The 16,288-nt window shown below is 36.7% G+C and overlaps 1 protein-coding gene across 1 annotated transcript in view; it reads left to right on the top strand.

Annotated features, from left to right (window-relative positions):
* Positions 1–16,288, top strand: part of LOC134675272 (lysyl oxidase homolog 2A) — a 43,674-nt gene that overhangs the window by 11,308 nt on the left and 16,078 nt on the right. Inside the window, exons 4-7 of the mRNA XM_063533492.1 lie at positions 4,964–5,195; positions 8,000–8,151; positions 13,603–13,739; positions 14,655–14,812. Coding sequence (XP_063389562.1) covers positions 4,964–5,195; positions 8,000–8,151; positions 13,603–13,739; positions 14,655–14,812 — 679 coding nt within the window. The remainder of the gene's footprint in view (positions 1–4,963; positions 5,196–7,999; positions 8,152–13,602; positions 13,740–14,654; positions 14,813–16,288) is intronic.

Below are 16,288 nucleotides of genomic sequence, written 5' to 3'. Positions count from 1 at the left end.
AAACATTGAAAATACATTAAAATTAAAATCGATATAAAATAAATTTAAAACTACACATACACACATAAAGCTTACAAATTACAGTCCAAACTATATAATAATTACAACTACAATTACTTAATAATTAATTTAACAATAAAACCCCCACTCATAAAAAGAACCCCCATTACAGTCATAATATCTTAAATCTAGCTAAAAATATAAATGAAGGTATAAAATAATGTCGGATGTTGTATAAATGTCAAGTTATGATGTAAAAATAAATAAAAAAGTCTACGAAGTTACAAATACAGTTCCTAAAATAATTTTAATCAAGTGCGTTGGCAAAATATTCGTCAATTGTGTAGAATGGTCTATTTATGAAATAATCTCTTACCTTTATGTCAAATGTTCTTAGGTCACTACATTGTTTTATGTCGGTACTTAATTTATTAAAAATTTTAATTCCGATATTGTTAAGGCTGTTATTAAAATGGATAAAGTTAGATTTAATTTGAACAATTTTTGATTTGTTTCTGAGATTAAAATGATGGGTTTCTTCAGCCTTTCTATAATTATTTTGATTGACATACATATAAACGCATATTCGATATAAATACAAAGCCGTAATTGTAAATATTTTGTGGTCTATAAACATATTGCGATGAGTGACTGGTATGTGTTTAGATCCCACAATAATTCGTAGTGCCTTTTTTTGCAAGAGTAGTATAGAGTTTATGTTCGTTCCGTTACCCCATACTTCTATACAATATCTGATAATACTCTCGAAGTAGGAAAAGTATACAGTTTTAAGTATAGTTACATCGGCTACTTTCGAAAGTGATTTTAAGGAGTAACATGCACTAGCCAGCCTTTTGCATATGGAATCTATCTGGTTGTTCCATCTCAGATAAGGATCGAGTTCTACCCCTAAAAATTTAATACATTCGGCCTTCTGTATTGGTACATCACAGTCGAAGTCGGTACTTTTAGGGCTACGTCGAAATATAGTGTAATAACTTTTCTCATGATTGATTCTAAGGCCATTGACAGTAAACCAATTTTCGATTTCTTCCCAGCATTTTTTGATCATTACTTTGAACTCATGGGTAGTGGTCGCATTCAAAATGACACTGGTATCATCAGCGTATAGATAAGGTGTTCCATAGGTAAGAGATTGGGGTAAATCGTTTATGAAAATTAGAAATAATAATGGACCTAGTACAGAGCCCTGAGGGACCCCGTATTTTACTACAGCTTCTTCAGAACGAGCTACGCTATCAGAATCTACATACGATATTTCTACATATTGAGTGCGGTTAGTTAAATATGACTCAAAGAGATTCAGAGCAGAGCCACGAACTCCGTAATATTCTAGTTTGTCGAGAAGTATCCTGTGATCGACACAGTCGAATGCTTTTGTCAGATCACAGAATACTCCGCCACACTTATAACCTTTATTTAGATTAAACATTACTTCCGTTACTAAATTGATTACAGCATTTGAAGTATTTTTTCCTTTCCTAAAGCCATATTGCTGTGTAGTTAACATGTTGTGTTTTGTCAAGTGTTTTTCTAATCTCTCAGCTAAGCATTTCTCTAGTATTTTTGAGACGACACATAACAGTGATATCGGTCTATAATTATTTAGTTCAGAGCGACTTCCTTTTTTGTGTATGGTTATTACTTTAGCTTTTTTAACAGGTCAGGAAAAATACCTTTTTCTATACAACTATTAAATATTATGGACAATGGGGAACACAATAAGTGAATATTATCTTTTAAGAATCTAGTATTTAAATTATCTGGTCCAGTAGAGTTACTATTTTTAAGATTTTTTACTGTTCGGATGATTTCCGATTCTGTTATCGGGCTCAAAAATATTGAACTACTGTTAGTTACTTTTAGCTTGTGCATAGCTTTTATATGTTCCTTATTTTTTGTTTTGCACGATGACATCCCTACATTTAAAAAGTAATTGTTAAACGTATTTGCTATTGCTTTTTTATCGCTAGTAATGCCGTTATCTAGTCTTAGAGTTATTTTAGGTTGAGTCTTTACACATTTGCCTGTAGTTTCCTTAACTAGATTCCATACAGTTTTGGCCTTATTTTTTGCGTTACTGATTGTACGATACATGTTCATTTTCTTGGCATGGGTAAGGACGGTTTTGAATGTATTTTTATATTGTTTATAGTACTTCAGGAAGGATTCATCAACAGTGTGGCGCGCTATACTATGCAGCTTACGTTTTGTTTGACTAGATTTTCTTATGCCTTTGGTTATGTACACGAGCTTCAGACCAATATAAGTCACAAAGTAACTTCCCTATAATTCTAATAAGTACTTACCGTACTTAACCCGTAAATCATTGGAAGTTGTTTCGTGACTGAAGAAACTCCGTAGCGATGTCAAAGTCTACTTAGCTTAACCCTTTACCTACCGAAGTGTTATTAAGAACGCCACTTTAAAAGGGTAGCTTTTGACGTCACGTCAATCAGGAAGTATTTGCGGCTGTAAACTTTATGAAATAAATTATTACCTATATTATGTATCAAAGAACATATTGTGTACTGTCGATCGGGGTGAATAGCAGAGATGTGACTTATTTGAAATACTTGTATTTAAAATGCAAATACAAAATGCATAATACCTATTTTGTATTTTGTATTTAAATACCTTTTGAAGGAAACTATTTTGTATTTAATTTGAAATAGTTTTTGGGACCTATTTTCTATTTTCAAAATACAAAATACTTTATAGTAGGTAGGTAATGTAGGTAGGAGTTACAATCTCTTCTGATGTTACAATCCTGGCAACTCTCTCATTCTTTTAACATGGAACTGTTTAGTGACGTCGCACATGACCACAAGCGTAGCGAGTGGTTAAAAAAGTGGAATCTTGAGTGTTGCGAGGGTTTCAAGGCACAAGAGGAAAACAAACTTTTCTGCCCTGGTGAAACACAAACGAGACGTTTTCATCACACTAACAAGAGGCATTATACTAGCTGTAAAACATTACAAATTAATGCTTTAAAAGTTGGCCGTTAAAAACCATCATCCATACCTATATCCTACCGGTAAATATGAGCAAACAACTAGAAATTTGCACTTTAGATAGAGGATTGATTTCAAAGAATAAAGAGAGTCTTTTCAACTCGGAAATTCCGAGTAATACTTTTTAATTCAGACTAGGTATTCACTACTCAGAGTGCCTACCTTTTATCGCAAAGTATTTTGTATTTTTAAAAAGTATTTTGAAAATACCTATTTCGTATTTTGTATTTAAATACAAATTCAAAAACTATTTTGTATTTTGCATTTGAAATAGTATTATCAAGGAAGTATTTGTATTTTGTATTTAAAAACTTTTTATAAAGTATTTTCCACATCTCTGGTGAATAGGTTGGTTGGGGTGAATAGGGACAAAACTAAAAATGTGATTTACCTGACAATATGTTAGTAGGTACTTTACCAGTGGGTACTTAAATTAATAAAGCGTACAAAAACACGTTGATCATTTCAATTATATGTATGTATGTAAGCTTTTTTTGGGCTCGAAATGGACTCAATCAAAAGGAACACAAGAGGTATTCAAGTCCCTAGACTTAATAGTCTCAGATTAGATTGTATTTATAATACAATTAAATCCAATTACTCCTATTTATTGTCTTCTTATATCAATAAATATACCCATAGTTTAAATATCTACCAAAAATACAATAATTTTAAATACTTAACCTAAAAACTATCTACCTACTACATTAAATGATCCACTTCATTTCTTAAGGATGACTCACGTTAGACCGGGCCATGTCCAGGCCAGAGCTTCCGGCGGATCGTTTTCTATGGAAAACATCAAGTGGTCACCTGTCATCTATGATAGAAAAGTAAGCGCCGGAAGCTCCGGCCCGGTCTATCGTGAATCAACCTTTGCTCCTATAAATTGGATTTCCTTACAATTTCACTTCATCGAAAGAATTTCAGTCTGCCAACATACACTTTAATATTGTTAATATATACGGCAAGAACTCGATACAAACATTGTCTTGGTAAACTAACATGTTAAACTTGGTAATCTTTCTTAGAAGTTATTATATCGGCAGAAGATGTTGAGTAAATTTTATGTTTGTTCGTGAAAGAGTAATTTCTTTAACTTACAAACAAACAAAGATGAAATAAAGTTGTTTTGAAATTACATGAGTGGTTACCACTAACATAGAGAAATATAGTAAGAATAGAGTGCTCACTCCATACATATCATTACTAGTTTTGATACCAAACTGGTATTATTATCGCAGTCGACATCTAGCATCGAGTAGCGGAATTATTAGTACCGCTACGATACTAGATGTCTCTAGTATGGTGACTCACGAAAATTGTGTTGAACAACAATTTACTACTAATATTTAAAACAGAAGGAGTTGAATTCCGATTAATCCGGTTATAATATTAGCCGAAAATTGTTGAGCAAACTTTTCAGTCGTCGGAACATCTATTGTCAAGTAGCAGTAGGTACTGATAATTCCGCTATTCGATACTAGATGTCGACTACTAAAATAATAGTCATTTTAGTACTAAAACTGATGTATAAGTATGGAGTGAGCACTCTATGTATTTTTTTCTCTATGCCACTAAGTATACTTATAGGTACTTATACTTGTAGAAAGATGTAAACAACATTGGAGTTGTAAACCTTAACATTCGAGAAAAACCAATGTACATAACTTAATAACAATAATAACTTATATATAACTTAATGACTTTCGACGCACACACGACGCTTTCTGTGACTTTTAAGGAAGACTCACGCCAACCGGGCCAGGGCCGGACCGGAGCTTCGTTTTCTATGGAAAACAGCCGTCATAGAAATTGACACGTTGGACGCACCAAGCCCGGCCCGGTTCAGCATAAATCATCCTTTTAGGCAACCTTTAGAAGGTCGAAGTAAGTAAGTATTTTACTATACGATATATTTTTTTCAGATATACTACAAAGGCGAATGGGGCAGCATTTGCGCAGACGGCTGGTCTCTCTACGAGGCCATACCCGTCTGCCGGCATTTAGGCCTCGGCTACGCGGCGCAGGCCTCGCAAACGAACGTGTTTGGGGCCTCGAAGGTCGTTCTCAGCGGCGTGGAGTGCCAGGGGAATGTGAAGAGTCTGTTTGAGTGCAGTCATCAAGATATTGGGAAGGTTAAGTGCCCAGGGGATATAGGTGAGAATTGAAGTCTTTTTATTTACTTATTTAAACTTTACTGCACATAAAATTATAAGTACAAATGGCGGACTTAATGCAATTAAGGCATTCTCTACCAGTCAACCGCAGGGCCAAAAAGATACAGTTGTTAGATGCAGGTTTTAAAATAGAAAAATTAAAACGATAATAACAAAACTACTATACCTACTACAAAATGAACACTAATTAACATCGATGAAATAATAAACTTTCATGTATATTTTTTGTAGTAATTTTGGAGTTAAGCTTTATATACCTACAATAAAATTTTCACATATGAAAACGGGTTAAGCTACTGCTTCATTAGTAGTAGGTATTCCAGGATCTAGAGCTCTAATAAATAAGGTAACCACAGTCGCCATCAGATATATCGGAGCGGCCAAGGTGTTCACAATATCTGAACAAGCACTCTAACGCCCTGACAATAGAGGCGTGCTCAGATATTTGTGAGCACCTTGGCCGCTCCGATATATCTGATGGCGACTGTACAATATCATTAATCAAGCTTCAAAAACGAGGAAACAGTCGAGTATGACGTTCGAGTACGAGTTTGTATGGAGAAATGATCACTCATGTTGCCTCTTAGGCCCACTTGCACCATTCCATTAACCCGGGGTTAACTGGTTAAACCTGGAGTCTCTATGGTTTCCAGTACAATTTGACAGTGGATTAACGGTTTAACCGCGTAACCCCGGGTTAGTGGGATGGTGCAATTGGGCCTTAAAGGTCTATGGTACCGTTTATCAAATAATGTACAATTCGAACTTTAAGATACGCCAGTTAATAGATCTAGAAAAGATATGGATTAGATATGTCAGTGTCAAATGTGACATTTCTTCGAACAAAAACGTCACTTTTGACACTGACACGTCTAATCCATATCGTTTCTAGATCTATTAATTGACGTATCTTAAAGTTCGAATAGGGTTAGTCCTCATTATAGTAAACATATTTCATGATAACTGTACCAGATTACATCTCAAACTACGCGTACAATATCTAGAGCATTTACCTTAATCTTAGTAGTATATCTTACTTTCTACCTGAAGTCACTTAACTACAACTTGAAATTCCTTCATTCCTTTCTCCTCACTCGTATGTGTAAACAGTATAAATCGAGAGAGACAGCAAGCATTTTCTACAGATCCCTGATTTCGTGAGTTAGGTACTTGAATTGTCTTTACACTGTAAGGCATTAAGGTGGCTAATGGTGTTAATAAATTGACGTTGATTTAAGACAGTGTTTATGAACAAACGTAAGCATGATATACCGGGTGTGGCCTGTAACACGAGCAAATAATTAAAACAGATTGTACTCCTCAAACGGTGACACTGATGTTCAACAACTTTTAAAAATTATGAAGTATTTAGACTCCCTATTTTTCATACAAAATTAATATTATCTTCAATGGACGCCATCGCCACGCCATATCATTGTGATTGACGTTGCTTGTCACGCCTTAAACATAACAGAATTCGCAATACATTGCGTCTTAGAATAAACTTTAAAGTGTATTAAAAATCAAACCACAAGTTATTTTTAAAAGTCGCTGAACAAATGTTGGTCAGTATGAGGAGTACAGCCAACAGTTACAGTTATACAACATTATACTAATATCTATGGCCTACAGTTTAATTTTTTGCTCATATTACTGGCCCCACCCGGTATGTCACACACGGTGCCATTATTAACTTACACCACATAAGGTGTTTTATTTCTAGCACAGATCATCTCAAACTACTAGACAGAGCACATAAGTCAATCGAGGTCACCACACATATGCCCTCGCAAACAAATTAGTATAGCAGAGCGACCGCTTATTTCAGTGTTATGGCTCCGCTACACGATGGGCCAACGCATAAATACGTCCCTTGAAGTGGCTGACGTTGGCCCATCGTGTAGAGGAGCCATTAGAATTGGAAATAATAATTACCTATGTTAATTTATAATCGCAACAACTTTATAAACCTTAAGTACCGTAAAACGGGGTGAGTAGGTTTCGTGGGGAGAGTTGGGTTATGAATGGGGAGAGAAGGTTTGAGAGGGGGGTGAGAAGGGAATTTAAGGCTACTGCTACAAAAATAATGTATTCCAATTTAAAATGGGGCTATAGTAATACGCATAATAAAAAAAAATCGATCCAGCAATAACCCCCTCACCCCAAATACGAGGCACTACGGGGTGAGGTGGGTTTTGCTCTTTATCGTCAAAGTTATGAAATGGAACTACCTAAAATAAAATACAAACGTCCGAACCACTGATTATATACACCATTCAGTTTTCACATGTAGAAATAAAATTTTATCGAGGTTTAAAAGTCAAATTTCACCCAACTCACCCCATTTTACGGTACATAACTTAAACCCTAACCGTAGACAGACTCTAATTGCATCTAAAGGGGTAATATGCTATTATTACAAGCTTTTATTTAGTTTCACCCGTTGTCGTTCTGTAATCAAAACTTGCAATTTAAATTTGACCCACTTCCCGGTTTCCGATTGAGCTGAAATTTTGCATGCATATGTAAGTCGGGTGACAATGCAATATTATGGTACCATCGAGCTGATCTGATGATGGAGACAGGAGGTGGCCATAGGAACTCTGTGATGAAACAACGAAACCTAAGTGTTTGGGGTTTTTAAATTGTCTCGATGAGTATTAGTTGTCTGTCGTAAGAAAAGTACAGTCAGCGATAAAAGCTTGTAACAAAAATTAAATTTTTGCCAAAAACTTATTTCCTGTACCTAATATTGTAATTTTCACATTTTAAAAAATTTTGTAGGTCACGTAGCAGCAGTGGTGTGCACAGATCACCTTGCTGATTTAGAGCTAGACACCGTAGCCATAGAAAGATCGGCACATCTTCAAGACGTTCCTATGTATCTTCTGCAATGCGCTATGGAAGAAAGCTGCCTCAGCAAGACCGCATACGAGGTGACATGCTAATATTTTGCTTATATACAAACGCTGTTATCACTACTCTAGAATAATATAATATAATAATTCAGCCTATATACGTCCCACTGCTGGGCACAGGCCTCCTCTCATGCGCGAGAGGGCTTGGGCTATAGTCCCCACGCTAGCCCAATGCGGATTGGGGACTTCACATACACCTTTGAATTTCTTCGCAGATGTATGCAGGTTTCCTCACGATGTTTTCCTTCACCGAAAAGCTAGTGGTAAATATCAAATGATATTTCGTACATAAGTTCCGAGAAACTCATTGGTACAAGCCAGGATTTGAACCCGCGACCTCCGGATTGAAAGTCGGGCGTCATATCCACTCGGCCACCACCGCTAGACTCTAGAGTCGGACCAAAAAAAGTCTGCAGCGGATTTGACAGCCTCCCTTCCCCCAGTGCAAGTGTTATTAATACGTCATAATTTCATAGAAGTTTGACGTTTAAAATAACACTTGCACAGCGTGAGCTATCAAATCCGCTGTAGACTATATTCTTGGTCTGACTCTAGAGATTCTTTAAGAGCCGATCAACGTGCACACTAGCGCCACTGCGAAATAATCGTGATTATTTAATTTTAACGAAAGATATTTCAAAAAGGGGGCCGCTACGTACTGTATTTTGTATTTAAGTACCTTTTGAATACATCAGACTAGTTTTTATGTCGTTGGATTCGTCGATCTATGAACTCAAAACGAAAACGCTTAAATTTCTAATTTTTTTGCTTAACTTTGGACGCATAGATTGACGAATCCAGCTACATAAAAACTAGTCTGATGTATTCAAGAGGTACAGTCAAGGAATTTAAATTCCGACCCATTTCGTACTTTGTCACAGTAACAACCGTATGAGGTCTCTAGCGGCTTTCATCTTGATTGTCACTGTGACAAAGTACGAAATGGGTCGGAATTTAAATTCCTTGACTGTACTTAAATACAAAATAGCTAAATAGGCAAAATTTTTAGACATTCTGCATAAGTATGTATTTAGAAGCCGGTGTTGCTCGAAGTATTTATCTATATAAGTATCTACATAGGTATACCTACATAGCAAGCAGACATAGGGCCCGATTCGGATTTTGAAATAGACATCTATTAGATATCTTTTAAACATCACCAAGATACGATAACGATATGTTTAAAATCTAACCTGTCAAATTTGACATTTGCGCGATTCTGGAGATACTCTTGAACGATTTCCACAGTATATTACTTAGAGATCCAATTCACATCTAATAGACATCTTACTCTATCTAACGTAAAAGTGACATTGGTTGCCCGAATTGCGCTGCAAAAGAGAACTAGTTGATAAAAGATAAAAAATAGTTTATTCAAGTAGGCATATTACAATGCGCTTATGAACGTCAAATAAACCTTTACCGGCTCCAACCGTACACCTCTGCCCCGAGAAGATTTAAATCCCCCCTCAATTGGAGGAGGGTATCCCAATATGGGACCGGCAACAAACTCGGCGGGACACATCTTTTCAAAACATTATTACATCTTATAATTAACATGCATTACGAGTAATTAAGAAAAATACAATTTAAATTACTATAGAATTCATGCAATTATACTCAGTGAGTACATAACTTTATAGAATTTGATATAAAAAATAAACATATATGTAGGTACATGAAATCACAAATACGTAGCTCTTTCAGAAAACATATCAAATCTTACAAAAGGAAAAGAAATTAAAATCAATAAAAGAAATGAGAATACATATTATATGAATCTGACTGATTGTTATGAGATGCTTTCATACAATTTGATGTGCTTTCTTACCTGAGCTGAGTCACCTTTAACTCTATACATAATACAATATTTTTAATTACTACTTGTCGTTATTACAGTTTCTGGTTTGGACCATGCATGTTTGTCTGTCAAGTAGTCCTCGACTCTGTAATAAGCCTTCAACATCAATGACTTTTTTAAGTAATTCTTAAGAGCTGGAAAGGGTAATCTTAAAGCATCCTCAGGTAACTTGTTATAAAAATGAATGCATTGCCCAACGAATGACTTCTGTACTTTACGAACACGAAACTTTCTGATAGCAAGCTTATTTTTATTTCTAGTATTATAGTTATATATGATCTGTGGTTATGGACATCAGAATTCTTAGTGAAGGAGTCTAGATTATTAACAACATAAATAATACTATCATATATGTATTGGGAAGATACAGTTAAAATATTAATTTCTTTAAAAAGTTCTCTTAATGATTCACGCACCCTTAAATTATATATAGAACGAATGGCTCTCTTTTGTAAGACAAATATAATATAGTCTGTATGTCAGCTGCTTTGCCCCAAACCAGAATACCATATGACATTACACTATGAAAATAACTATAATAAACAAGGCGAGCTGTCTCAACATTAGTCAATTGACTAATTCTCCTCACAGCGTAAGCGGCCGAACTTAATTTGTTTGCTAGTGTTCTTATATGAGGACTCCATTGTAGATTTTTGTCCAATGTTAAACCAAGAAACAGTGCTTTATCTACCATCTCTAAGCATTCATTATTCAAAAGTATCTTAGTATCGACTGGTTTAACATTCGGCAAAGAAAATCGAATGCATTTAGTTTTCTTAGCATTAAGAAGCAAATTGTTCATAGTAAACCAGTTTAGTACATTAACGAGTGTGCTGTTAATTACACTGTAATCGGTAGATTTACGATCAACCTTAAAAAGTAATGATGTGTCATCAGCAAAAAGAACAATTTCTCAAAGATTTTCTACTACACATGGCAAATCATTTATATAAACCAAAAACAGGAATGGACCCAAAATAGAACCTTGTGGCACTCCTAATTGGACTACAGTACCGCTAGACCGGGTTTTGTTTACAACAACTGTTTGTGTTCTGTTGCTAAGGTAAGAAGACATAAAGTTTAGGGCATTTACTGACAGACCATAGTGTTCTAATTTCAAAATGAGCGTTCCATGATCCACACAATCAAATGCTTTAGAAAGATCACAAAATATGCCAATTGCATCACAAGAATTTTCCCAAATATCATAAATATGTTTAATAAGTACCGAAGCAGCGATATCTAAACTATAACGTATCTAGAATGGATCTAGTACGTGTCGTCTCTTGTGAATATCCTGAAGTTCGAATACGGCAGATAGTACATTTGTTGCTTATAGTTTGGGGCTAGGTGGATCTGTGTCAGATGTTCCCTGATATTTATTTATTTATTATTTATGTAACTGGTAACTTCCCTTCTTCGGGGTATGGACGTATGCACAGTTAAATATTTTATTCCTTTCCACAACTAAACTAAGTATACTGTGTGCATTATTTATGAGTTGTCAAATTATTGGGACGTACAGTCGCCATCAGATATATCGGAGCGGCCAAGGTGTTCACAATATCTGAACACGCACTCTAACGCCTTGACAATAGGGGCGTGTTCAGATATTTGTGAGCACCTTGGCCGCTCCGATATATCTGATGGCGACTACCTATCTTTAGATCGAAGTTCAGTGACTTTAGGAGCCATGAAACGAGCCTACAAAAGTAGATGAAATACGTAGGTACCTACATTTTATTGGTTGTCTCTGCGGGTTCTTAAAAAATTGCGTGATCGTTAATATTTTCCAAAATACGAGTAGATTATGCAAAATAATTTACAATTAATTAACGTTTTGATAATTGAACTAAGTACTTAAAGAATAAAACTGGTACCTACCTGTATTCTAAAGAAATAATATTACATGTTGTGTAATTAACCGAGCGTTAGCGCAAGTCTGCTTTTCAGCTTGATCAAAATACCTATATTATCCGTTAACAAAATGAATGTTTCCTTAATTCCCTACGAGATTTCCGATATTTACAGCTTTTGAATTTTTCCGCAATTCACAAAAACTTAGATCTAGTGTCGTTGCCCTCAACCCCAAACCTAAACGTTCTGTTATAAGTATAAAGCTTAAAAAGTAACTTCGAGATATCATTTTAGCCGACCCCGACTCAGTTTCGATCATTCAAGTCAGTGAATAGTTAATCGTTAACGTCGGCCATGATTGGTTTAGCTACCGAGGCGAACAGATTTTTGACGCCCACCAACTTAGCAGTCTACAATACAGGGTGATTCACGAGACGTGAGCAGGACTAATCCTGCACACTCAGTAACTGATAATTGATCGATCACGATCGTATATAGGTGAAACAACCACACTTTTTCCTATTTTTTAACTTTTTGGCAAGGGCAAATTTAATTCTCTACAATCATGGTCACCCTACAAGACCTAACTAATAAACATAAAACCTCTTTAACCGTAATGACAGCATTATGATTACGAAGAAAATAAACTGTCAAACTTGAGTGAGATAAGAGTTTTCGAAAGTAACCAGACCGTGATGACATTCAATTTGACACAGAATATCGGTAGTTTAGTATTCTAATTGTAGGGTGACCATGCATGTCGTAAATAAATTAAAAACTTTTTTTTTCAACACGACTAGAAAATTAACGTTAACCTCACTAATGCTGATACGAAACAGTTGCTTATAATTTACGAAATGCGCAGTGTTAGTCCTGCTCACGTCTCCTGAATCACCCTGTATTATATCGTATTATTTTTCCAGCTCCTTCCACTAAGGATTATATTTCCAATATTCCATACAATGAAATCAAAGCGTGTGAAATTAAATGAATCCCATGTCTGCGTAGCAAACTCTTACTTCGATAAGGCGACCTCATTTATATCTCTCGGTTTGAATGATATACCATATATGGTCTCTATGAATTCTTTCAAGTCTCTTTTGATTGATGGGCTTACCTAATTACAAACAAAATACTGGAGAAATGTGTGTTATACCGTATTTTTGAAGGGAAAACTTCTTTAGCGGCGCTGTGCACTTTTTGTGATGGGGAAAAAATGTTAAAAAACTCGCGACATTGTAAGACGTAAGACGCTTCGTAAAACGGACACGTGACCTGATCGAAAAACTGTTACAATTTCATTGAGTTTTCACTTCTGCCGGCACTCCCGGAGTGCAACCCGTTGTTTTTCATTAGGTACTTAAACGTTATATTTTTAAATAGTTTAATGTCCTAACTTCCACAAAATAACTACAAACACGTAACCATCATTCGACGCGAGAGAAATAGGTACATTTTTTTTGTTAAAACACAAACAATCATAAACTTTAAGGCTCCTCTTCACGTTGGGCCAACGCCAACGCCAACGAGGGACGCAGCCATGCGGTAGAATGAGATAGCAATATTACTTGCTCCCTCTAACGCATAAATGCATCCCTCGTTGGTGTTGGTGTTGGCCCAACGTGAAGAGGAGCCTTTAGAACCGTTTGTTGGCGGTGCGCTCTTATCCTGGTTTTATATTAATAACATATTGAATACTTAATGAACAACCTAATGTTATTTCACTCCAATTGCTTCCGTGTTTTAATCAGATCCAAAAAACCAACCCCGCCTGGCAGTACGAGACCCGGCGTCTACTACGATTCACCGCGGCTTCTCTTAACATCGGCAATGATGAATTCCGGCCCTACTTACCTAAACATCTGTGGCAGTGGCATCTTTGTCACATGTAAGTAAAAAAAAAGTTAAGATTTCTCAAGATCCAAGACTATCCCGGAAGATCGCGTAGTCTGGAGGGCGTGCTCGGGGGTACCAATTGGCCGAAGACCGTCTGGACGCCCTAGGTTGCAGGAGAGACAGTGCAAAAAGACCTTAGCGAACTCGGCGCCGTCGACTGGACAGAAACGGCTTTGTACAGAAGCATGGCGGTCTTTGGTGTCGGAGGCCAAGATCCACTTCGGGTCGTTGGGCCACAGTAGTAAGTATTAGGTACCAGATCCGAAACTCTGTTAATGTCAGCCGCCGCTCCGTTGGAGGAGGCATTTTTCAATCTATTATCATATTGCATAGACAATGATGAGTTCCGGCCCCACTTACCTAAACATCTGTGGCATCTTTGTCATATGTAAGTTAACATTTCTCCAGATCCCAGACGATACAAGAGGATCGCGCAGTCTGGAGGGCGTACTCTGGGGTAATTGGCCGAAGACCGTTGGACGCCCTAGCCTAGGCACCAAAGACCGAATGCTACTCTGTCCAAAGCCGTTTTTGTCCAGTCGACGACGCCGAGTTCGCTAAGGTCTTTCCACATTAAATTTCGGCTCTCCGTCGATACCTAGGGCGGACGGATTTACAAATAATGCCAACATATCCCGACCCTTATAATTCTATCAAGAATTTCGTTATCGAGATATACGAATCGACGCGGCAGGCTTTGTATGACGGAACAGTCCCACTCGCACGAAGTCACATTCGCAGGTAGAAGCTAGTAAACAACAATACAACAACAACAAAAACAACAACAACAATAACAACAACAACAACAACAACAACAACAACAATAGTAGTAATAGTAGTAGTGTCGGTGCTAAGACAAAAAGTCATCGCTCCATACAAAGTTAATAACGGCTTTCATATTTCCTAGGCACTACCACAGCATGGAAGTATTCGCAACTTTTGACGTCCTCAATTCGACTGGGCACAGAGTGGCAGAGGGCCATAAGGCCTCCTTTTGTCTAGAAGACAATACTTGCATGCCTGGTGTGGAGAAGAAGTATTCTTGCAAGAATTATGGGGACCAAGGTAAGTTCCCTGAACATTATTTTTGTGGTCCAGTGCCGTAAGCTCGAGTCTCACCCGTGAACTGTCGCGGAGAAAATTGTACTTATAATCGATATTAGAAATAAATAAATTAAAAGTGAAGATATTCCAATTTCTAAGCTTCATTGCATTAATTGCATAATTTTCAGACGTTTCTGCTTTACAAAATTAATATCCTTTGTTTTTTTATATTTTTCTGAAATTTCCGAGATTTTTGTATCTACACTTCACGAAAATTACACTCCTGTAATCTCTAACATAATCCAAACAAAAAAATACTTTTTTTGCGTAAGTAAGACTGCTAAAACGACACATATTACGACCATTTGTTAACAAAATGCGACACCTTGCAATGATGTTGCATTTGATAACATCATAAGCGGATCCACAGCAAACATTTTCATTTTAAACCTTAACGCCCCAGCGGCTGAAATCTAGCATTTTATGGAGCGATATATTAGACCTAGACCGTTTCGAATTGCTTTCCTGGCGCGTTGCCAACGCCTGGTGTGAGATACGTATATTTTGTGCAAGCGGTGTCATAAAATCGAGAATGCTTGTTAGATTATGCTGATACCAACTTTTCCGCTTCCTGAATATCTTATAAGGTCAATGTGGTTAATTCAGTCATAGGAACTATTCCGTCTACGAGCATATATAATATATCTTTGATTTTCAATCGTATGAAATAATACCATACTATGCTTTTGATTGCTGGAACTAAAAGCAATTGCTGTTTTGTCGACGAAATTATCAATATTGTTCGTTGTTCGAGAAAAACGCTAGTGGACGAAATAGCCCCTATGACGGATTAGCCACATTGACCTATTGATTGATAGTTCAGTAGTTTTTGAGTTAATCGCGAACATACAGACGGACAGACGCGGCGGGTTTGTTTTATAAGATGTAGTCATAGTCTAATAAAACATGGTCTTCTCTTCCCAGAGTGACACAAGCCTACGTCACAATAACATGGCCGCTATATAGCGCTATCGCATAGGTATTATCATATAGCGCTGTCGCATGATGACGTAAGCTTGTGTCAGTCACGTGACCACGAAAAGACGGGAAGAGCGTACCAGGCGGAGTATATTATTATACCATGGATGTAGTGATATGTGACGTTCCACGGGTAAAGGTACCTTATGAAAGCTGAAGCAGCAAAGCAGTTGATGGGAGATCTGCCTAAAGAAAGAATCACTCAGAGCAGGCCCTTTCAGCATGTAGGTATTGATTTCTGCGGTCCGTTTAACGTAAAGGTCTCTCGCATTAGGAAGCCTATTATTACAAAAGGCTACATTGCGCTTTTTGTTTGCTTTGCTGTAAAAGCGATACACTTAGAACTTGTTTCTGATCTCACGACTGAAACTTTCTTAGCATGTCTTAAACGATTTATTTCTCGGCGTGGCATGCCCACAAACATATTTTGTGACAACGCAAAAACCTTCAAGGGTGCTT

This window comes from Cydia fagiglandana, chromosome 21 (genome assembly GCF_963556715.1).
Source record: "Cydia fagiglandana chromosome 21, ilCydFagi1.1, whole genome shotgun sequence".
NCBI classification, from domain to species: domain Eukaryota; kingdom Metazoa; phylum Arthropoda; class Insecta; order Lepidoptera; family Tortricidae; genus Cydia; species Cydia fagiglandana.
Note: the sequence above shows the minus strand (reverse complement) of the source record. Positions and strands in the feature narration are given on the sequence as shown.